At 45.1% G+C, this 24,071-nt stretch overlaps 2 protein-coding genes across 2 annotated transcripts; one reads left to right on the plus strand and one right to left on the minus strand.

The window, feature by feature from the left end:
- Positions 1-6,005: 6,005 nt before the first annotated feature.
- LOC117058273 (cytochrome c oxidase assembly factor 5-like) lies at positions 6,006-6,308 on the minus strand. Its single transcript, XM_033169331.1, has one exon. It carries the CDS (start codon positions 6,306-6,308, stop codon positions 6,081-6,083), a length of 228 nt encoding a protein of 75 aa, XP_033025222.1. The 3' UTR covers positions 6,006-6,080.
- An 8,271-nt stretch (positions 6,309-14,579) lies between these two features.
- On the plus strand, positions 14,580-19,600 carry LOC117058804 (zinc finger protein 420-like). Its single transcript, XM_033170172.1, has 5 exons — positions 14,580-14,990; positions 15,157-15,238; positions 15,843-15,925; positions 16,525-16,651; positions 17,641-19,600. Exons 1-5 carry the CDS (start codon positions 14,580-14,582, stop codon positions 19,449-19,451), a joined length of 2,514 nt encoding a protein of 837 aa, XP_033026063.1. The 3' UTR covers positions 19,452-19,600.
- The last annotated feature ends 4,471 nt before the right edge of the window (positions 19,601-24,071 follow it).

Raw genomic sequence — 24,071 nt, forward strand, 5'->3', positions numbered from 1 at the left:
CGCATATGCACAGCTTTTCTTAAACTTCTGTTGCTAAAATGAGCTGTTACACTTCTGGTAAATAGATGTTCCTGTTTCTAGACTGGGTGGGAAAATGCTTCGCTCGGTTTCTGTTACTTCTCTCTCTCGTTCCTTTCCTTAGATATGGCAGGTGTTGCAGTCAAATCCTTTTGTTTTTGTTCCCCCCCCCCAAAAAAAAATTATTGGTTTTTACAATTTTAAGCACATTACATAGCAATTAAATTTTTTCCAAGCGACCCCCCCCCCCACTGGGGGAAACACTTATCCTAACCCCTCTCTCTAAGGAGTCATCTATTAAACATATCAAATTTAACAAACTTAACATAGATCAAATCCTTGCTTAGGTTTGGCCCTTTTCCTTAGGCCAAAGATTCTTCTTTCCTCAATTTCATGTTAATGAGTTCCTCAGATCCCCCCCTGTTGAATTCATTATCTAACTTCTTTACCAGTTTTCCAAATTCATAATCCAAACAATTTTTACCTATCTCCACAAATTTTCCCATTTCAGTCAAATCCTTTAGCCCCAGCCCCAGGTTCCTTCGCACGCAGCCTAATACTCTGGCTCCCTTTTTCCCCTCAGTCTCCCCCTCCTGAGGTGTTTTATTTTATGGACAGACCCAGGGGATCCCCTCCTCCGCCCTCTTCTCTCCCACAGAGACTGTCTCCCCACAGACTCCCCAGCCCCTCCAGCCCCTCTTCCTCTCTCTCTCAGCTGCCAGGCTCCTTCTTCTGGCCACAGAGATTCTCCTCAGACCGGAGCCACTTCTCCCTCAGACCAAGCCTCCCCTCATCCCTTTCTCCCATCTCAGACCAGGCCTCAAAACTCCCTCAGAAAAGGCTCCTCTCATTTTCCCTCCAAAAGGGCTGGCTCCGCCTCTGTCTGTCTGTCTGTCTCTCAGTAGCCAATCAGAGAGAGGCTCCAGCCCCCTGGTGGTGTTTCTGAGGGATTGCCCCACCAGACTTCCAGGGCTCAGCTGTCCATCTCTCTCTCACCCACCCCATGAGTGGGTCTTCTGCCTGTGTGCCTGAAAAAGGAATGAGGGGCCTACACAAGGATATGAGGGGAAAGAGGAGCTAGGAAAAGGGAAGTAATGGGGCAGGCAAGGGTGCCATTTAAGGACATGGGGCAGCGGACAAGGGTGCCATTAAATCCAATCCAATCAAGATAGTTTCCAAATCACTTTACTCTGCCTTTCGAACCTTGCAACAGACTCCCAGACAAGTCTCTGGCAAGAATCATTTTGAACTGTCATGGCTTCCCCCAGAGAATTCTGGGAGCTGTAATTTGTGAAGGGTGTTGAGCATTGTGAAGAGACCTCCATTCCCCGAGTGCCAGACAGGTAGCGATTCCAGAAATAGCAAACCCAGATGAAGACGAAAGGGTGTGATTAACTTGCCTGGGAAACAGGGAAATGTAACAAAAAATTTAAAAATCGAAAAATTCCTTCCAGTAGCACTTTAGAGACCAACTAAGTTTGTTCTTGGTATGAATCACGAAAGCTCATACCAAGAACAAACTTAGTTGGTCTCTAAGGTGCTACTGGAAGGAATTTTTTAATTTTCAATTTTGTTTCGACTATGGCAGACCAACAGGGCTACCTACCTCTTTTGTTTCACTTGATAGGTGTTTGGTGGAGGGCAAGAGGAGGCAAGGGGCAGGGTTCAGGATGCTCAAATTACTGCTGCCAGACCTCCCCTTTCATGGTGTATTAGTGATGTGGTTTTTTTTGGGGGGGGGTGTAACATGGGATTAGCAACTAATAAAAGTTGGGGTCGTGCAGGGCTTCCATCTTGTTTCCTCTCGGAGCAGGTGGGAGTCCTGTCGCGACAGTCTTCAAGAAAGACCAAGCCTACTGGTTGATGTTTGCTCTGGTATTCCTGGCTGGTGTCCTTGTTTCTTGTCCAAGGGAGCCCTCATATTTCTCCGTTGACAAGGGGAAACCGAGTGTTACGTAACTGAATGTTAATTGGAAAAAAGTATAATTTTTTATTCTCTTTTTGGGGGGAAAAAGAGATTCCTGCATTGCAGGGGTTTGGAATAGATGACCCAAGCCAAATCTACCATTCCACGAAGGGGTTTCCTCCTGTTTCCAAGGGAGGGACCAGCCAAGAGGGTCCCCCACATTCATCTTCTCAGGGTTCGTGCAGAGCATGTGGGTTTTCCTGGGATCTATCCAACTTGATAAAGAGGGGAAAGAAAAGTACCACCAGGCGAGAGAAGGGTGAGTTGGTGCGCTCGGCTTGCCAAGGGTTAAAGGAACTGAGCTGCAATGCTAGAGAGGGAAGGAGAGATTGCGGGAGGGCGGGGCGGGAGCCAGGTCCTCCAGAGCCAAAGCCCCTCCCTCGCTGCCCAGTCCTTCCTGCAAGGTTTTTGTCTCCTCTGCAAGCGCAGCCTGGGGGTCTCCTTCTGCAAGAGGAGGGGGGCAGTTGTCTCTCTGCTCTGCCCCTTCTGGGCTCTGGTCAGTCTCTCCTCTCTTATTGCAAAGGGTGCAACGGGGAGGAGGGGGGAGGGCTGCTCAGTTCATGCAGCGGGGGGGGGGATCCCCAAGTCCGGGGAGCAAGGAGGATCCTGCCCCTCTCCTCTCTGCAAAGCCCGGGAGGGGGCGAAGTCACAGGTCTGCAACTCTCGCCCTCCTTTGGGTTCCTGCCTGCGCCGCTTGGCCCTTTGCGGAGGGGAGGGAAGGAACCCAGTTCAAAGCATTTATCCTCAGCAGGGGTTGTAGCCGAACAGAAACATTCGGACTTGAAATATACGCAAAAAATACAAAGGAAAACCTGACCTATGCAATAAAGAAAGAAAGTCTGTCGGAAGATGGAGGGCAGAGAAGAGAAAGCGCTTCTTGGTGTGATGCAGAGTCAAGCCTATGGAACTCCCTGCCCCAGGAGGCAAGGCTGGGACCAGTGCAGGGAGGAGGAGAGGCTCTGCTGGGCTTCATCCTCTTGTCTCCCCAGAGATGCTTCTGAATCCCGGTTGCTGGGAAGGAAGGGCAGGAAGAGAGAGGGGCTCTTGTGCCCCAGTCCTGCTGGGGGGCTTCCCATTGAGGCCAATATGGGAACAGGAGGGGGGAATCCAGAGGGGCCCAATGGCCTGATCCTGCAGGGCTCTCATCCGCATGCTGAGCTCTTCCAGATGCAAGTGAGTCCTCTGTTGTCCAGTTAAGAAGCTAACCTTTATCCCCAGCCCCAACCCAAGACTCAGAGAGGGAAGAGGAGTTTGGATTTGATATCCCGCTTTTCACTACCCGAAGGAGTCTCAAAGCGGCTAACATTCTCCTTTCCCTTCCTCCCCCACAACAAACACTCTGTGAGGTGAGTGGGGCTGAGAGACTTCAAAGAAGTGTGACTAGCCCAAGTTCACCCGGCAGCTGCATGTGGAGGAGCAGGGAAGTAAACCCGGTTCCCCAGATTACAAGTCCACCGTTCTTAACCACTACACCACACTGGCTAACAGGGGTGTTATCCAGACTCTTGGCTGACACATGTGCACCTATTCAGACATGCAGCCGCTCAGGGGTCCAGGGGGTCTTTTGAGACTAACATAAAGCCCAATTACCCTAAGCATTTATGGCTATGGGGGGGGGGGTTAAGCTGTGTGATGCTGTTTTTGTAGTTGTTACTCCAGTGGCACCTTGGTTCTCAAATGCCTTAGTACTGTACTCAAACAACTTGGAACCCAAAAACTGTAAACCTGGAAGTGAGTGTTCCGTTTTGTAAACCTTTTTCGGAAGCTGAACGTGCTCCTGTTTTGAGTGTTACGCTGAGGTATGTCTGTTTTTGCTATTTATCTCGCGTTTTTGTTTCTTGTGGCTCTTTTTGTTTTGTTTTTGTGACTGTGGAACCTGATTCAGCTACTGATTGATTTGATTGATTGTGTGACTGCAGTACATTGTTTATTGCTTTCATTTTATGGACCGGTGGTCTCATTAGATAGTAAAATTAATGTTTCTGTTTTAGGTGTTGTTTTTAAAAGCCTGGAACGGATTAATCCATTTTGCATTAGTTTCTACGGGAAAGCGCGTCTTGGTTTTGGAAGGCTTTGGTTTTGGAACGGACTTCTGGAGCGGATTAAGTTTGAGAACCAAGGGACCCCTGTATTTGAGAGTGCCTGCTTTAACTTCCAGACCCTTCAAAAACTTGTATATGTATGCCCCCTGTTTTAAAGAAGGGGGGGTGGAGGACTGTACTACTGAGCCCGAACAAATCTGTCTTCCTTCCTCATTGCTTCTGTCAAAGCTGCCCTTAAGAAAGGCTGAAATTGCCATTAATGAAGGTTTATGCCCTGAGGATAATGAGTAGCCTTTTCACCTTAACTCTGAATATGGCTAGTATTATTCGTTATAAATTGTCTTTAGGACATCTGCAGAGACTTTCCATCCCAGAACAACACACAGGGAGAGGAGAGTGGGATTCTTCCATTTGGGAAACTGGAACGCTTGCACAGAGAGAATGATCTGAAGAAAACAAGGTGGAGTTCCACCCATTTTCACTAAGATTCATACCCATCATTAAAATGCACTATGAAAGAATTCCATTAAAGCATTAAAATAAACACCAATAATCAAAGTGTGCACCAGATCAATCCGATTAAAACAATCCAGGCAGGAATCAAAAGAGCAACGTGCAGGAAATCACATTTATGCTGCCTAAGAGAAGGATATTTCTCTTTCAGGCTTCAGTTTCCTTTGAAGATGTCACTGTTCGTTTCACGGCTGAGGAGTGGGCGTTGCTGGATCCTGCCCAGAGAGCTCTGCATAAGTAAGTCATGGAGGAGACTTATAGGACCATGATCTCTTTTGGTAAAGTTCCCTGTTGGCTCATCATATCTGTTTTGGAATTCAGTAGATATTTCTCTGGGACAAACCTCCAATATTGATGGATCCCAACGTTGCCACCTGGAGCACCTGGGATTCTCACACCCCCACAGCTCACCTTGCATGGAGGGCTGGGGACTCTTTTGTCTGTGAATATTCTTCCTCCGCTTCTGCCTTTTTGCACAGGGATCAGGGTGTGGATGGGCTTTCTGAGTGTTCAGGGAAGTGGAAGTGGCTTCTGCCAGGTTTTTGTTTCTGTCCATTTTTTGGTAGAGCAAAGGGACTTTTTATTTTTTTAAAAATATTTTTCTTAAAGGTTTTCTACTTGAAATACGATAAAAGCCAAACTATTCTTAAAAAGAAAGATAGAAAAGTTACCAGAAATGAGAAAAAGAAAGGAAAGGAAGAGGAAAAACAAAAATTATAGTATAATATGCCCAAGCTCTTTATATCCCTATTGCAGACACAGAAGAGCTCTCACCTGGGAGCCTTGTCCCCTTTCCTCAGCCCTTCATCTTCTCTCCATCACCTTACTGTGTGTATCCTCCTTTAGCTTCCCTAAACAGGGCTGCCTTCAGATGTCTTCTAAAAGTCTGGGAGTTGTTTTTCTCTTTGACATCTGGTGGGAGGGCGTTCCACATACACAGTGGTACCTCTGGTTAGGAACTTAAATTCATTCCGGAGGTCCGTTCTTAACCCGAAAGCGTTCTTAACCCGAGGCGCACTTTCAGTAATGGGGCCTCGCTTCCCGGGGCAAAGTTTGCAACCAGGAGCAGCTACTTCTGGGTTAGCTGAGCTCATTACCCAAAGTGTTCGTAGGGAGGACGGTACATAACCAGAGGTTCCACTATAGATGAAATTGATAGAAAACTAACAAGAATTAAGTCATAGGGAAAACAAGATAAGAAACAAGATAAAATATAAAGGAAAGAAATGTCTTCTGCTTCTCTGTCTGCCTGTTATGTGTGCAGTATAAGAATTATTCAAATATTCAAATTATGCATTCCAGAAGAATTTCTGGCTTTATTGATATCCAGTCTTTTCTCATTCTGCAAGATAGAATTTCTCAATCTCCCCTTCCTGGTCTCTCAGCTTCACCTTTAGCCAATCAGAAAGTTCATTGGTTGTTCTCATAAAATCTCCAGTATGGCCTTTCTCCAGTTCATTATTTCTTTATTCCAATCTTTAATCTCAAGGTGTCAGTGCATCCCAGATTGCCCCTGCTTGGTGCTTCATAATGGAGAGGCTTCAGTATCCCTTTCTTCCTCTGAATCTTGCTCTGTTATCGAGCAATGATCTTTTGCATTCAAAAAACAAAACTAGTAATCCTTTGCAATGGCCTTCCTTCAAGCACAGTTTGGGCCTTTTCCCTTCCTGGATGACACAGTCGCTCTCCAGCGGGCAAGCCCTCAGGTCCTTGCGCACCCCTGCGCATGTGCAGAAATCCTTCTCTTTCTCCTTGTAGTGCTTGGGCATCATGGCGGCCCTTCTCACCTCTCCAGTTCATTATGATGAATTCTCGTCAAGGGTTCTGACATATCTTAATAATATCATAGTTCCTACTTTTTTTTCCTATTGTGTCTTCGTTAAATCAAACAGTGCCATAAAATATGGCCACATTTCTAATTGATCATTGCAGTTCAAAGAAAAAGGAAACGAGTTCTTTTTACGCCTTGCCCTCCAGTCTTTCTGCAAACCAATTTCCAATAGATGAGAAGCTTTTTCTGCCTGTGTATTAATTTCCAGCTCAGCCTTCAGTCTTTGCAACTGTAAATCGTCCATAAATCTCTTCTGGCTTCAGAACAGCTTTCTTTCTTTCTTTCTTTCTTTCTTTCTTTCTTTCTTTCTTTCTTTCTTTCTTTCTTTCTCTTTCTTTCTCTTTCTTTCTTTCTCCTTCCTTCCTTCCTTCATACAGTTGTAAAGCTGTGGACTTTTCTTAATCTACTGCTGTCTCAGGTCTTTCCCCCCAACAGATTCTGTCCATTCTCTCACCTGCACTCTCTCTCAAACCTCTCCAGCCATTCTGCACATTTCATTCATCTCTTAGCTGTGGGTTATGGCATATCAAAAATGAAAAGAGATTCAGTGTTATTTTTGCTATGATTTACTAATTATGATTAGTTCTCCTCCTTTGATCGTCTCCGCTTCTCTGCACTTATAAAAAGTTACCATCGGTTTTCAGTCTATTCCACATAGGAAAAACAAACAGAGAAAGGGGATTTACGAACAGTGTAGCTTTGAAGTTAAAGGCAAAGTTTCAGAACTATATTTAGACTTCTGACCATGCAGATGGAGTTGGTTCAATGATTAAGCCAAATAAATTTCATCCCAGAAAAGAACAGGCTTTTTGAATCTGAATTTCCCATAAATATGTCAGTGAATGTCAGTCAGCAAAGGCAGTGAACTCTGCAGTAAGACTTCCCATTATTCAAAAACTGTGAACTCCATTTCTTTCTTAGGCTCTGATCTAAGAGAGCCAGTTTGGTGTAGTGGTTAAGAGCGGCAGACTCGTAATCTTGGGAACCGGGTTCGTGTCTCCACTCCTCCACATGCAGCTGCTGGGTGACCTTGGGCTAGTCACACTTCTTTGAAGTCTCTCAGCCCCACTCACCTCACAGAGTGTTTGTTGTGGGGGAGGAAGGGAAAGGAGAATGTTAGCCGCTTTGAGACTCCTTCGGGTAGTGAAAAGCGGGATATCAAATCCAAACTCTTCTGTTCCTCCCTTCATTGCAGGTGGTGATAAATTAGAAATTAAGAACAAGGGACAACATGAAAAAATCCACACAATGGAGAAGCCACATGAAGATTTGGAGTGTGGAGAGAAGTTCAGTCAGAGCTCCCATGGCACTTCCCATCAAAGAAATCATATTGGGAAGAAACCCTATCCGTGTTTGGAATGCGGAAAGAGCTTCAATCACAGCTCACATCTCAAAGCCCATCAAAGAATTCATATGGGGGCAAAACCATTTCAGTGCCTGGAATGTGAGAAGTTCTTTACTAAAAAAAGAGACTTCCATCGACATAAGAGAATTCACAGTGGGGAGAAACCATATCAGTGCTTGGAATGTGGGAAGAGCTTCAGTCGGAAGGATAGTCTTACTTCCCATGAAATAATTCATACGGGGGAGAAACCATATCAGTGCTTGGAATGTGGGAAGAGCTTTCGTCAAAGCTTCCATCTTACTTCCCACCAAAAAATTCATACAGGGAAGGAACTATATCAGTGCTCAGAATGTGAGAAGTTCTTTACCACAGGAAGAGACTTCTGTCGACACCAGAAGATTCATAGTGGAGAGAAACCCTATCAGTGTGTGGAATGTGGAAAGAGCTTCTCTAGGAAAGACAGTCTCACTTCCCATCAGAGAATTCATACAGGGGAGAAACCATATCAGTGCTTGGAATGTGAGAAGTTCTTTACTACAAGAATAGACTTCCATCAGCATAAGAGAATTCACAGTGGGGAGAAACCACATCAGTGCGTGGAATGTGAGAAGTTCTTTACTACAGGAAAAGACTTCCGTCGACACCAGAAGATTCACAGCGGAGAGAAACCCTATCAGTGCGTGGAATGTGGAAAGAGCTTCTCCAGGAAGGACAGTCTCACTTCCCATCAGAGAATTCATACAGGGGAGAAACCATATCAGTGCTTGGAATGTGAGAAGTTCTTTACTACAAGAATAGATTTTGATCGACATAAGAGAATTCACAGTGGGGAGAAACCATATCTGTGCCTGGAATGTGGGAAGAGCTTCAGTCAGAAGTCCAATCTCACTTCCCATCAAAGAATTCATACAGGGGAGAAACCATATCAGTGCTTGGAGTGTGGAAAGAGCTTCAGTCGGAAGAATAGTCTCACTTCCCATCAGAGAATTCACACAGGTAGAAACCATTTCAGTGCCAAGAGTGCGGAGATTCACCTTGAAGAAACTCTCACTTCCCAACAAAGAATTCATATGATGGAGAAACCCAGATAGAACTTCGAATGTGGAAAGAGCTTCACCTGGAATAAATGTTTCATGTCCCATGAAAGAACTCACAGTGGGGGAGATCCTGGAGTTATAGAATAGCTTTGGGAAGGATCTTTAGTGTCACCTAGCCTAACCAACTGCAATGCATCTTCTTGATGTTTAGTCAGAATCTCCTTTCTTGTTATGATCTTGTGGGGTTACATGGTTCTTCAAGGCCTTTTCAATTATGAGAATAACACTGTTAGGTTAGGCTCCCCAAGGCCGTCCAGTGAGCTTCATGGCCAAGTAGGGATTTGAACCCAGGTCTCCCAGGGTGTAGTCAAATACTCTAGGCAATATACTACACTGTCTCTCCCATGAGACCCTTAGAAATGGTTCATGCGTGTTTGCTTAAAATTTGGGTGCCATATTCTGGTGTTGTACTTAAAGCTGTATACTCCTCTAGCAAAGTAATGAATAGATTTAAGGCATTGTTAGCTGAGGGAGGGGCTGTTGATTGGCTTCAAATGAAGGCAGTATACAAATTTAATAAATGAAAAATAAGGTAATCATAAATCATAAAGGAAAATTTAAAAATACTCTGGGGTGGCATCTGGAATGAAGGGGATGTTTGGTGAAAGATCCAATCAAGACCCATCTCACATCTCTGCCTCTTGAATACTCTGGGAAGGGCCACCCTAGCTCAGGGCCTGAGGGGGCATCTGCTTGGCATGCAGAATGGCCTGGTCCCCTGCTCAAAGAGACCTCCTGCCAGAGAGCCTGGCCCAAGCTGGGGGGCCTCCCCAAGGTTGCTGGGCTGCAGCTCCCATCCTCCCTCGCCATTGGCCAAGTGGGCTGGGGCTGATGGGAATTGTAGTCCAGCCACACCTGGAGGTTTGCCAAGGGCAGTACAGACAGCGTGGAGCTGGTTGGGGCAGGAGAAGGGCTACCGTAGCTCAGTAGCAGGACACCTGCTTGGCATGCAGAAGGTCCTAGGCTCCGTCTCCCCTGCGAGCATCTCAAGGTCAGGCTGAGGAACATTCCCCGTCTTGAACCCTGGGGGGGGGGGGGAAGGCTGCCAGTCAGGGCTGGGAACCTGGAGCAGCTGGAGGGACCCCCAGGGTCTGGCCTGGCAGGAGGCACCAGCTGCTTCTGCTTCTTTTTTTAATACATTTCTATTGAGTTTCAACAAATTGTAATTACACATATCCAAATTTTATATTTTACAATACCCACCCTCCCCTTGACTTCCCTCATCTCCCTTTCTGGTTTATTCAGCACATGTTATCTTCTGCATGTTAAGTAAATATGTAAATTATTACATATCTTTCTTCATATTCTACTTAAATAAGATTGTGAATTTTTATTCAAAACCTGCCAGTGGGTCCATCTCTTTTTGTTGTTTCTGTAAATAAATTTTAAAAGGTCCCCATTCTTTCTTAAAGTCACTATTGTCCTTTTCATGTAATTTATCTGTGAACTTTGCTAATTCTGCAGAGTTCACCAGTTTTTCTTGCCATTGTTCTTTCATTGGTACTTCTTCTCCCGTCTTCCACCCAGCTTCTTCCTGCCCCCCATCTGAGGAGGCAGCAGCACCCAGGGGTCTCGAGGGGAACTGGGGAGCAGGGGCCCTTGGCCCTGCTGGGGGTGGGCATGCAGAGGGGCCCCTGTCCCAGGGGGCCTCATTAAACCCTGTGGGGGCCCCATGGCAGTCGAAATCTCTGGGCCCTCTTGCAAATGATCTCCCTTTTCTGATTTTACCAACCAGCAATTGCAATAAACCCAATCAATCTTATTTTGATCCGTTGTCGTGGGGCCCCTAAAAGGCACAGGGCCCAGAGCCTGGTGCCAGCTCTGCCTATTTGGCCCTCCTGCCCTGCTGGGGCGACTCCGCACAGGAGAGGAGCAGGCTTCGTCCTCTGGGCTGGAGACTCTTCTTTTTGGGGGGGGGGGTTGGAGCCCCTAGTCGTCTCCCAGCCCCAACCTCTTCGCCCCGATCTCCTGGGTCTCCCGGTTCTTACCCTAGAGCCGCCGCAACCAAGACCCTGCGAGCCCCCCATTTCCTCGGGAAGGGAGGGGGAGGATGACGGACCCCCATGTCTCACGAAAGGGACAAGGAGCGAGGAGAGAGAGCTTTTCCAGCATAGCTTGGCTGGCCTTCTGCCAGGGATGCTTTCGATGCCAGCCTTGCAGGGGGCTGGACTGGATGGCCCTTGGGGGTCCCCTTGCACCTCTCCTCCGACAGGGTTCCCTGCTTCTCTTTCCAAGGGAGGGAGCACCTGAGCATGTCTGCCAAGAGGGTCCCCAAAATAAATGCTCTCTGGTGCGGGTGCACAACGCACGAGGCCACTGCTGGGCTCCTGCAGCTGAGCTGGGCGCGCTCGGCTTGCCAAGGGTTAAAGGAACTGAGCTGCATTGCTAGAGAGGGAAGGAGAGATGGCGGCGGGGGGGGGAGAGCCAGGTCCTCCAGAGCCAATGCCCCTCCCTCGCTGCCCGGTCCTTCCTGCAAGGAGGGCGGCTTTTGTCTCCTCTGCAAGCGCAGCCTGGGGGGCAGTTGTCTCTTCTGGGCTCTGGTGAGTCTCTTCTCTCTTCCCCCAGAGGGTGCAATGGGGATGCGCGGGGGGGGGGGCTGCAGAGCTCCTGCATGGGGAGACCCCAAATCACACCAAAGGTTCCTGCCACCCCCCTCTTTGCAAAGATCGAGATGGGGGAGAGGTCGCAGGCTTGCAACTCTGGTCTTCCTTTGGATCCACGCGCTGCTTTCCTCTGTGGGGACGACCATCAGGCTCATTTACTAGCAGAGGTTGTAGCCGGACGGAAATAATTTTACGTACAATATATTAAAAAAAAACAAAATAAAAAGGAAAACCTGACATATACAATAAGTGAATAAAGTCTGTGGAAAGATGGAGGGCAAAGAAAAGAAAGCGCTTCTTGGTGCGATGCAGAGTCAAGCCTATGGAACTCCCTGCCCCAGGAGGCAAGGCTGGGACCAGTGCAGGGAGGGGGAGAGGCTCTGCTTGGCGTCATCCTCTTGTCTCCCCAGCGATGCTTCTGAATCTCAGTTGCTGGGAAGGAAGCGCAGGGAGAGAGAGGGGCTCTTGTGCCCCAGTCCTGCTGGGGGGCTTCCCATTGAGGCCAATATGGGAACAGGAGGGGAGAATCCTGGAGGCCTCCTCTTCTGCTCTGATGCTGAGCTCCTTAGTCGTCTTGGAAGTAAAGCTTTCCCCACCACAACCCATGAATCAGACCCAGGCTGACACTCGTGTGCCCATTCAGACATGCAGCCTCTCAGGTGTTCAGAGTATCTTTATAGAGACTGAACAGAAAGCCCAGCTGGGATGATGGACAGCTGAGCCCGGGCAGAGGCTGGTGGCGCAGTCCCTCAGAAACACCACCAGGGGGCTATAGCCTCTCTCTGATTGGCTACCGAGAGAGAGAGAGACAGACAGCAAGAGGCGGGGGCGGAGCCAGCGCTTTTGGAGGGAAAATGAGAGGAGCCTTTTCTGAGGGAGTTTTGAGGCCTGGTCTGAGATGGGAGAAAGGGATGAGGAGAGGCTTGGTCTGAGGGAGAAGTGGCTCTGGTCTGAGGAGAATCTCTGTGGCCAGAAGAAGGAGCCTGGCAGCTGAGAGAGAGAGGAAGAGGGGCTGGAGGGGCTGAGTCTGTGGGGAGACAGTCTCTGTGGGAGAGGAGAGGGCGGAGGAGGGGATCCCCTGGGTCTGTCCATGAAATGAAACACCTCAGGAGGGGGAGACTGAGGGGGGAAAAAGGGAGCCAAAGTATTAGGCTGCGTGCGAAGGAACCTGGGCTGGGGCTAAAGGATTTGACTGCTACACCTGCCATAACTAAGGAAAGGAACGAGAGAGAGAAGTAACAGAAACCGAGCGAAGCATTTCCCCACCCAGTCTAGAAACAGGAACATCTATTTACCAGAAGTGTAACAGCTCATTGTAGCAACTGAAGTTGAAGAAATGCTGTGCATATGCTACTGTGTTTAAGCCTGTGGCATTCTTATATTTAGTTTAATAAGCTAACTTCTACCTGAAAGAACGCATCTCCCGACCCAACTTTGTTTCACAAACTTCTTTTTGAAAATAAAACTTGTTTGTTCCGCTTCTGCCTAAGACTTAAATTTTCCCTCATGCAAGATCCCCCACAAGATAGCTTGTGGTAAATTGTAGGAATTTCTGTAATTGGTGTACCGTGATGTGGGTCCACTATATTTAATTGGGGTTCCTGGGGGGGGGGGTGAGTCTGCCACATTTTAATTGGGGGTTAGTGGTGGGGTCTGCTACACCTGCTGAGAGGTACAGGAGGTCTTACCATCCAAGGCAGGAAAGGTCCCTATGGAAAGAGGAAAGGACTCCCTCAAAAAGAGGTGCACTCTCCTACCTTGGAGGTTTTTAAACAGAACTTGGATGGCCACCTGTCAAGGGTGCTTGAGTTGCGATTCCTGCATTTTGTAGGGGGTTGAGCTAGATGATCCTTGGAGTCCCTTCCAACTCCACAATGCTCCGTTTGTACTGAAAGGAAACAAACCTCTATTGTAGGGAGGGGTGAAATAGGCCGCCCCCCAAGTGCTGAGAGTGCTTGGGAGACCCTCACCCACCAGCCCCTTCTGCCCAAAATAGCATCTTTAACAAACTACACACCCCAGGATTCTTTGCAGGAAGCCATGGCTCTTTAAAGTGGACTGATCCTGCTTTGAAGTTTCTCCCTCCACTTTCTTGAGGTTGTATGTTGAAGCTTAATTTTCCACCCCCAGACATGAGACTTTATGTTACTGATGTTCTGGTTGTTAGGTCTTATTGCTCTTACTACTGCTACCTGTTTATGGAATGTTATCCCCAAGGAGATTCACCTGGCGTCTTCATTACAAATCTTTAGGCAACAGGGGAAACCTTTTCCACCAGGCATTTGGCTGATCAACGTTATATGGCGGTTTAAATGTGTCAGTGGAAAGGGCAGGGAGTGGTGGTGGTTATTGGTTTTTGTTTTGTTTTGTTTGGCCTTTATTATGTATTTTGCATTTTCATTCTGTATTTTTATGTTGTGAACTGCCCTATGACCTTCAGATGAAGGGTGGTAAACAAAAACAAAAAATAGGATAATAATAATAATAATAATAATAATAATAATAATAATAATAATAATAATAATAATAATACATTTATTATGCAGGGCGGGTTACAACCATTTTAAAATTCATTGTTAAAAAGAGTTAGAACAAATGACAGTCACAGGAATAGGGTGGGTCCTGAAAACAAGTTTTGAATGATGCCTCTGTGGGGAGGGAATTCTCCAACCAAGGAACTGCCCCCAGGATGCCCCCTCTTGAGCCATTTTTCACCAAAACATGGAGGGTGGTGAAACTAGCAAGAGGGCTCCCTCCGCCAACATTAACCTGAGAACCCAGGAGGCCTGCGGGGAAGGAAGTGGTTCTTCAGATATTTGGAGGCCTAAGTAAACTCCTCATGTGAACATCTTGATTTGGGCCCAGAAATGAACTGACCAACAAGGCAGCTGTTTTGAAATAGGAATTAAATATTTTCTCAGGAGTTGTTGTGGGGATTTGGTGGGAAGGGGTAGACCCATGGATGCCACCTGGATCTCCTTGGAGAAAAAAGTGGGATAGAAATGCCATTAATAAATTTAATTCTCCTGACGGTGTTTCAATTTTACAACAGAATAATTTATTTGCTTTGTAGGATTTGCTAGCACCTCTCGTTTGGATGTGCAGAACTTGACAGAGAACCAAGCAATTCCTTCTGATCTTTTGCAAACTTTCTGAGAGCATAGATGGATGAGCAAGACTCAGCTGGCCCTGGAGCAGAAAGAGGCCATGGCATTGACACTGGGAGCAATGGGGGATTCTGGGAAAGCTCCATGCAGAAGATCCTGGGTGAGGACATCCTTTGCTCAGAGGTGCAGAGCCAGCAGTTGAGGCAGTTCTGCTACCAGGAGGCCAAAGGACCCCGTGAGGTTTGCAGCCGGTTCTACTGCCTTGATCTTCAGTGGCTGAAGCCAGAAAGCCGCACGAAAGCTGAGATGCTGGACCTGGTGATATTGGAGCAGTTCCTGGCTGCCCTTCCACCGGAGATTGAGAGCTGGGTGAGGGAATGTGGAGCGGAGACCAGTTCCCAGGCAGTGGCCCTGGCCGAAGGATTCCTCCTGAGTCAGGCAGAGGAGAGAAGGCAGGTGGAGAAGCAGGTGAGAGGGACTGTCCTCTGGATACTCCCAAGGGGCTCCAAACAGGAAGGAGAAGATCCCTAAATCCCATCCTTTTTTTGGAAAGCATCCAAGGAATAAGATCGGATACCCCTAAAGTTTTTGCCCCTGCAAAACTCTCTGTTTGAAATCTTTGTTGCTCTTTCAGGGAAAGGATCTGTTTGCAGAAATGGGTCCTGATTCATCTGAGGCAGAGAGGATTCCATTGGTTGCCAGGAAGTGGTCGCTGGGTAAGGAAGGAATCTTGATTCTGTTTGCTACATTCTGTGGATTTTGAATCTAACCTGTGGATTCTTTTCAACTTTTAGCAGAAGTCACTTGGGGCCCAGAGAAGGGGAGATGTATTTTTTTACACAACTAGAATATGAAATATGTTGAGGCATTGAAGTGGTCTCAGCTGGCGAGACATTCATAGAACCCTAAATTTGTAGAGTTGGAAGAGTGACCCCAAGGGACATCTAGTCCAACCATCTGCAATGCCATCGTTCTCAACTAAAGTATCCACAACCAATTAAAACCCTCTGTTAAAAACTTCCGAGAAAGGAGAGTCCACCACCTTCCAAGCGATAAATGAGTTTTTTCTCGGTTTGTTCACATTCTGTGGATTTTGAAACTAATCTGCGGGTTCTTTTCCAGAAAGATATCTGAGGTCAGGACCCCAGAGGAGGGGAGATGTATTCTTGCACTACTAAAATATGAATTGGATAGAAACGCTAAAATGCACTCCACAGGGGAGACATTTCTAAGGCCGACTTGTAGTTAGAGATGCACTGTTTCACCTCAGGGAGAAACATCATGCACTCCTGGCTTCCCACTTACCTTTGTCTCTTGCAGGTGACAGAAGGATGCCAGCAAGATCTCCTCATCCTTCTTTCCATGGTGGCAAAGTGCAAGTAGTGGCTGTGGAGCCAGATCAGGTACGGGGAAAGAGCCTTCTGGGCAAAGAGGCTGATGGGGGGGGGCAGCCAGGGTGCCTCTGGACCCAAACGAATCTCTCTCCTCCTCTTTGCTTCTGTCACAACTGCCCTTTAAAAAGTCCAAAAATGCCACTTGAGGTTTATCTGCTGAAACTAATGAACGGCCACCTCACCTAAACTTTCCTTCTGAATGTCGCTAGTGTTATTTATTAGTTGTTGCAGTTTTATTTGTGTATTTACTGTGAAATACTAAAATACACTTCTCACCAGTTTACAAACTGTAAAGAACAGGAACCAGGATTAACCTTTACCAGCCCCATCTGTTTACCAGCCCTCTCCTCCTTGTGCCCCTATGCACCCCTTGAAATTGTCCTTAGGGCATTGGGAGGGGTCCCCCCCCCCAAACAATGCACAGTAAAATACACAATAAAACAATTCCATTAAGATATTAAAAGGAGCATCTACTGTATACTTAAAATATGTGGGGAAACAATCCCATGAAAACAACAGGACAATTAACAGGCAGGAAACAAAAGAGCAATGTGAAGTAGATAATCTTTATGCTATCTAAGTAGAGAAAGTTTTTCTTATTCTTTTAGAGTTCATTGTGCTTTGAAGATGTAGCTGTTCATTTCATGGAGGAGGAGTGGGCATTGCTGGATCCTGACCAGAGAGCACTGCATAAGGAAGTCATGGGGGAGAATCGTGGGATCATAGACTCTCTTGGTAAGGCTCCCTGTTGGATCATAATTTCTGTTTTGAAATTCTCTATGTGATGAACCTCCAATATTTTGATGTTCAATAGTGCCACCTACCACATCTGGAATTCTAACACCCCTACAGCACACCTTGAATTTGGGCCAAACAAAATTTGTTCCAGAAAACAGCCAGGCTTTTCAAATCTCAGCTTCCCATAAATATGTCTGTGAATGCCAGTCAACAAAGGCAGTGGACCCTGTAGTAAGACCTCCCATCTAACTCTTCAGTTCTTCCTATATCCCCACTGTGTCCAACTAGTCCATGGCCAACGGCCTACAATGCAGCAATCCCAATTAAAGCATCCATGACAGGTGGCCATCCTACCTCTGCTTGAAAACCACCCATGAAGGAGAGTCCACCACTTCCTGTTGGAGATGTTCCACAGTCAAAAAGCTCTTACTGTCAGAAAGTTCTTCCTAATGTTTAGTTGGAGTCTCCTTTCTTGAATTCATTGTCTTGGATTCTACTCTCTGAAGCAGGAGAAAACAAGCTTGCTTCATCTTTCATATGACAACCATTTAGATATTTGAAGATGGCTGTGGTGCCAAGAACTGGTGTGGTCTGACGGAAGGCAGAATAGAGTGGGTCCATTCCTTCCCTTGATCTGGACACTTGATGCAGCCTAGAATAGCATTAGCATTTTTTGCTACTGCATCACACATATGCCATGTGGTAAGCTTGTAATCTGCTAAGAGCCCTAGCGCCTTTTCACATGTACTACTTACAAGCCAGGTGTTCCGCATCTTATTCCTGCCTGTTCTGCAGCTGTTATTCCTGCCTAACCAAATGCACAAATATAAGTTGACAGTAAAAAAAAGGCAGTGGACACTGTAGTAAGTCCTCACTTCTAACTCTCTTCGGTTCTCCCTCTATCACAAGTATTGATTAGTATGTTGATTAGTATTATTCTATATATCTCTTCCTGAAGATCTAATCTGTTTCTATCTTTGTTGCAGGTGTTGATAATTTGGAGATTAAGAACAAAGGGGACAACGCCAAAATCCAGAAAGTGGAAATGCCACATACACATTTGGAGTGGGCTGAGAGCTCCCATTCCACTTCCCATAAAAGAAACCCAATTGAGAAGAAACCATATCAGTGCTTGGAATGTTCAAAGAGTTTCAGTCAAAGGGCAAAGCTCACTTCCCATCAAAGAATTCACACAGGGGAGAAACCCTATCAGTGTTTGGAATGTGGACAAAGGTTCAGCCGGAAGGATAGTCTCACTTCCCATCAAAGAATTCATACAGGGGAAGAGCCATATCAGTGCTTAGAATGTGGTAAGAGCTTCAGTCAGAGAGCCCATCTCACTGCCCATCAAAGAATTCATACAGGGGAGAAACCATATCAGTGTCTGGAATGTGGAAAGAGCTTCACCTGGAAGGTAAATCTCACAGCCCATCAAATAATTCATACAGGGGAGAAACCATATCAGTGCTCAGAATGTGGAAAAAGCTTTAGTGGGAGGACCAATTTTGTTGCCCATCAAAGAATTCATACAGGAGAGAAACCGTATCAGTGCTCCGAATGTGGAAAGAGCTTCATCTGGAAGAAAAATTTCACTTACCATCAAAGAATTCATACAGGAGAGAAACCATATCAGTGCTCCGAATGTGGAAAGAGCTTCAGTGTGGGGGCCAATCTCATAGCCCATCAAAGAATTCATACAGGAGAGAAACCATATCAGTGCTTAGAATGTGGAAAGAGGTTCAGTGCAAGGACTAATCTCGTGGCCCATCAAAGAATTCATACGGGAGAGAACCCATATCAGTGCTTGGAATGTGGAAAGAAGTTCAGTCGGAAGGAAAGTCTCACTTCCCATCAAATAATTCATACAGGGAAGAAACCCTATCAGTGCTCTGAATGTGGAAAGAGCTTCACTCAGAAGAAAAGTTTCACTTCCCATCAAAGAATTCATACAGGGGAGAAAGTAAATCAGTGTTTGGAATGTGGAAAGAGCTTCACTGAGAAGCAAAGTCTCACCTTACACCTAAGAATTCATATTGGGGAGAAACCATATCAGTGCTTGGAATGTGGAAAGAGTTTCACTCAGAAGGGAAGTCTCACTTTACATCAAAGAATTCATACAGGGGAGAAACCATATCAGTGCTTGGAATGTGGAAAGAGTTTCACTCAGAAGGGAGGTCTCACTTCCCATCAAAGAATTCATACAGGGGAGAAACCATATCAGTGCTTGGAATGTGGAGAGGGCTTCACTTACAAGGAAAGTCTTACTTCCCATCAAAGAATTCATACAGGGAAGAAACCTTATCAGTGTTTGGAATGTAGAAAGAGCTTCAGTCAAATCTCCTCTCTCAATTCCCATCAAAGAATTCATACTGGAAAGAAACCATATCAGTGCTTTGAATGTGGAAAGAGCTTCAACACGAGGGGCCATCTTAATTCCCATCAAAGAATTCATACAGGGGAGAAACTGTATCAGTGCTTGGAATGTGGAAAGAGCTTCACTTGGAAGAGTAATCTCACTTCCCATCAAAGAATTCATACAGGGGAGAAACCGTATCAGTGTTTGGACTGTGGAAAGAGCTTCACCCACAAGGAAAGTCTAACTTCCCATCAAAGAGTTCATACTGGGAAGAAACCATATCAGTGTTCTGAATGTGGAAAGCGCTTTACTCAGCAGGAAAGTCTCACTTCCCATCAAAGAATTCATACAGGGAAGAAACCGTATCAGTGCACTGAATGTGGAAAGAGCTTCACTTGGAAGAAAAGTTTCACTTCACATCAAAAAATTCATACAGGGTAGAAACCATATCTGTGCATCAAATGTGGAAAGAAATTCAGTGGTAGCTGTCATCTCACTTCCCATCAGATGATTAATACAGGGAAGAAACCATATCAGTTTTTTGAATGTGGAAAGAAATTACCTGGAAGAAAAGTTTCACTTCCTATCAAAGAATTCATATAGAAAGTTTTTTTTTAATATATATATATAGAAAGTTTTGATGGAAGAAGAGTTTGGATTTGATATCCCACTTTATCACTACCCTAAGGAGTCTCAAAGCAGCTAACTATCTCCTTTCTCTTTCTCCCCCACAACAAACACTCTGTGAGGTGAGGGAGGCTGAGAGACTTCAGAGAGAAGTGTGACTAGTCCAAGGTCACCCAGCAGCTGCATGTGGAGGAGTGGGGACGCGAACCCGGTTCACCAGATTACGAGTCCACCGCTCTTAACCACTACATCATGCAGGATTTAAAACTGAATGAAATGTTAAATACTTGGGTATTACTATGACAAATATGAATTGTACATTGTTCCAAAACAACTATGTTAAGACATGGGCTGAAGTTAAAAAATATATTGCAAGATGGGAGAAGTTAAAATGGTCACTGTTTGGTAGAATTTCAATGAGAAAGTTGAACGTTTTACGTAGAATAATGTTTTTATTTCAAACAATACCTATATTTGACTAATGACTTATAGGTTAAACATTGGTAAAGAGATTTATCGAAGTTTTTATGTCAAGGGAAAAAACCACGAGTCAAAATGAAAATACAGTATTGCAAGATGAGAATGAAAGGGGAGGATGGCGTTTAGCTGATGTGAAATTTTCCTTTGCAGCCTGTTGTTTAGTGTGGATGAAGAAGAGAGTGGAAATAATAGACTTCTGGAATTAGAAGGTCATGATTTAAAAGCTTGGATATTTGTGGTATGATAAGGTCAAAGTTAATGTGGATTTCAAAAACCATTTATTGAGACATACCATACTGAGAATTTGCAATAGATATAAACTTAAGTTATACGTGAAGATACCTTTATGGATTTCAATGCAAGAAGCATTCATAGAAAAGAGGTAGTAGGCAAAGAAGAATGGTTACCTGTATTTTCCGGCATATAAGACGGCTGGGCGTATAAGACGACCCCCAACTTTCCCAGTTAAAATATAGAGTTTGAGATATACTTGACCACAGATTCTCTACACGGCGTATAAGACAACCCCCGACTTTTGAGAAGATTTTCCTGGATTAAAAAGTAGTCTTATATGCCAGAATATACAGTAACTTATCAAGAGTTGAATAACTAATGAGCCAAGGAGACTGTAAAATTAAAACAAGGGAACAACAAACAAGGAAAGTTTATAGATTCTAGTTCTTATTACAACTAACGAAGATTTAAGTTGAATAAAAAGACTTTGGGTGCAGAAAAAAGACAGGTTTTGAAATATAGGTGTGTACAGACTGTAACGGAAAATCCCAGGTGTGGAACTGCCCAGGCACCTGGCCCTTGGGATAAGCCCACTGGTTTCTGCGGAGTCAAATAAAAGAAGTCCAGCCACTGGAGCAAGGACAAGACAGGGTTTATTGTTGCGCAATAGGTTACAGTAAAACTGCCCCCCCCCCGAGAGCAGTTTGGAAACATCATTACTACATCACTAAAACATCATCACTACATCACAAAAGGGAAGGGTTATACATGATTAACATATAGGAAAAACAAGATTAACATATGGGGGAAACAGAGCATTATCAGGGAGATAGCCCTGAGCAGATGTGAATGGGTGTTAAGTATTGGCAAGGATACCTTGAGCATTTATCTGAGAGAGAACAATGGGATTCCGGTTGAGGGATATTAGCCCAGTGGCTTCCTGAAGCACCCAGAGATTACCTGCTGAGGCATTTCCCTGTGTACGTGGTCTCTCGCCTACTGGATCATGGCAGAGAGATGGGTTCCCTTAAGGGCATCACTCCATACCCCAATGAGTTTACTCAGGAGGAGACTTTGCTTAGGTGACCCCCCCCCCAGAATTTCCGTAACAAGACAAATATGTTATTGTGAAAACATTTGTTGTTTAGTCATGTCTGACTCTTTGTGACCCCATAGACCAGAGCACACCAGGCACTCCTGTCCTCCACTGCCTCCCACAGTTTGGTCAAACTCATGTTGGTAGCTTCCGAGAACACTGTCCTACCATCTCATCCTCTGTCGTCCCCTTCTCCTTGTGCCCTCAGTCTTTCCCAACATCAGGGTCTTTTCCAGGCAGTCTTCTCATGAGATGGCCAAAGTATTGGAGCCTCAGCTTCAGGATCTGTCCTTCCAGTGAGCACTCAGGGCCTGCTTTCCTTCAGAATGAATAGGTTTGATCTTCTTGCAGTCCATGCGACTCTCAAGAGTCTCCTCCAGCACCTTAAGCTTTTATCGAAATTTGAAATGCAAGAAGAACAAATTAAAGAATATATTTGAAATAAATAAATAAAATGTCCAGTAGCACCTTAGAGACCAGCTAAGTTTGTTCTGGTTATAAGCTTTCCTATGCATGCACACTTCTTCAGATACACTGAAACAGATGTCACCAGACCCTTATATCTAGTGGGAGGGTGGGGTTGGGTACCGTATTTCTCAGAAAGGTAGTAGGAGATGGGTGATTTACTCAATGGGTATGGTAAACCTGTTGATGACTGTTAACGACTGCAATTAGTCCTACAGGAAAAAGCTGTCTTATTACAGAAGAATTTCAGAAATAGACTGGGAAGAGAAGTTGCTGAATTACCACTTATTACTAAACTGAAAACTATGGAGAGACCTGGTCTGAATAGATATATTGGATTCTTGTCTCATTACACATGCTAAAGCTATTTTTGCTCATCTGCATACTTTTTCCTGTAGGACTAATTGCAGTTTACCATACCCATTGAGTCAATCACCCATCTCCTACTACCCTTCTGAGAAATACCCCATCCCACCCTCCCACAATATATAAGGGTCTGGTGACTTCTGTTTCAGTGTGTCTGAAGAAGTGTGCATGCACACAAAAGCTTATACTCAGAACAAACTTACCGGTAAGTTTGTTCTGAGTATAAGCTGAGTAGTTGGTCTCGAAGAAGAAGAAGAAGAAGAAGAAGAAGAAGAAGAAGTAGAAGAGTTTGGATTTGATATCCCGCTTTATCACTACCTGAAGGAGTCTCAAAGTGGCTAACATTCTCCTTTCCCTTCCTCCCCCACAACAAACACTCTGTGAGGTGAGTGGGGCTGAGAGACTTCAAAGAAGTGTGACTAGCCCAAGGTCACCCAGTAGCTGCATGTGGAGGAGCAGAGACGTGAACCTGGTTCACCAGATTACGAGTCTACCGTTCTTAACCACTACACCACCCTGGCTCTCTAAGGTGCTACTGGACAATTTTTTTTATTTATTTCAACTGCATCAGAACAACATGGCTACCTACCTGAATCTTAAAGAATACAGGATTACATTTGTGGGGGGAATTGGGTTATATACAGTGGGAACATATGTGGACTAAAGAATTAAAATAGACATTGTGTTAAGATTTCATAGAATCAGAGTTGGAAGAGACCACAAGGGCCATCCAGTACAACCCCCTGCCAAGCAGGAAATACCATCAAAGCATTCCTGACAGATGGCTGTCAAGCCTCTGCTTAAAGACCTCCAAAGAAGGAGACTCCACCACACTCCTTGGCAGCAAATTCCACTGCCGAACAGCTCTCACTGTCGGGAAGTTCTTCCTAATGTTTAGGTGGAATCTTCTTTCTTGTAGTAATCCATTGCTCCGTGTCCGCTTCTCTGGAGCAGCAGAAAATAACCTTTCACCCTCCTCTATATGACATCCTTTTATATATTTGAACATGGCTATCATATCACTCCTTAACCTTCTCTTCTCCAGGCTAAACATACCCAGCTCCCTAAGCCGTTCCTCATAAGGCATCGTTTCCAGGCCTTTGACCATTTTGGTTGCCGTCCTCTGGACACGTTCCAGCTTGTCAGTATCCTTCTTGAACTGTGGTGCCCAGAACTGGACACAGTATTCCAGGTGAGGTCTGACCAGAGCAGAATTTAGTGGTACTGTTACTTCCCTTGATCTAGAGGCTATACTCCTATTGATGCAGCCCAGAATTGCATTGTTTTTTTTAGATTTAAAAGAGAATGTGTACAAAACGATGTATCCTTGGCACTTAACTCCTTTGAGGTTATTTAAAATGTATAAAAACGTTCCAAATACTTGTTGCAGATGTAAAAGAACATGAAGGGACATTTCATCATGCTTGGTGGACATGTACCTGTATAAAAAACTTTAAAATATTGGATACACCAATTCAGAGAATTTTGAAGATAATTTTTCAACTGAAACCAGAATTGTTCCTGTTGGAAGTTAGGGATATACAATTAGGAAAAGACTATGGAACTTTATTTCACTATATGATTACAGCTGTAAGACTTTTATATGTAAAAAGATGGAAAGACTCATCATTACCTACAATGGAGGAATGGTTGTTAAAATTACTGGATTTAGCTGAGATGTCGAAGTTGACATGTTTAATCAGAGAAAAGTCGTTGTCAACATTTACTAAATATTGTAACTTCTTGCATGAAAAAGAAAATGAACTTGTGATATTTTGGTTTGAGGAATAACC

This window comes from Lacerta agilis, chromosome 14 (genome assembly GCF_009819535.1).
Source record: "Lacerta agilis isolate rLacAgi1 chromosome 14, rLacAgi1.pri, whole genome shotgun sequence".
Classification (NCBI taxonomy): domain Eukaryota; kingdom Metazoa; phylum Chordata; class Lepidosauria; order Squamata; family Lacertidae; genus Lacerta; species Lacerta agilis.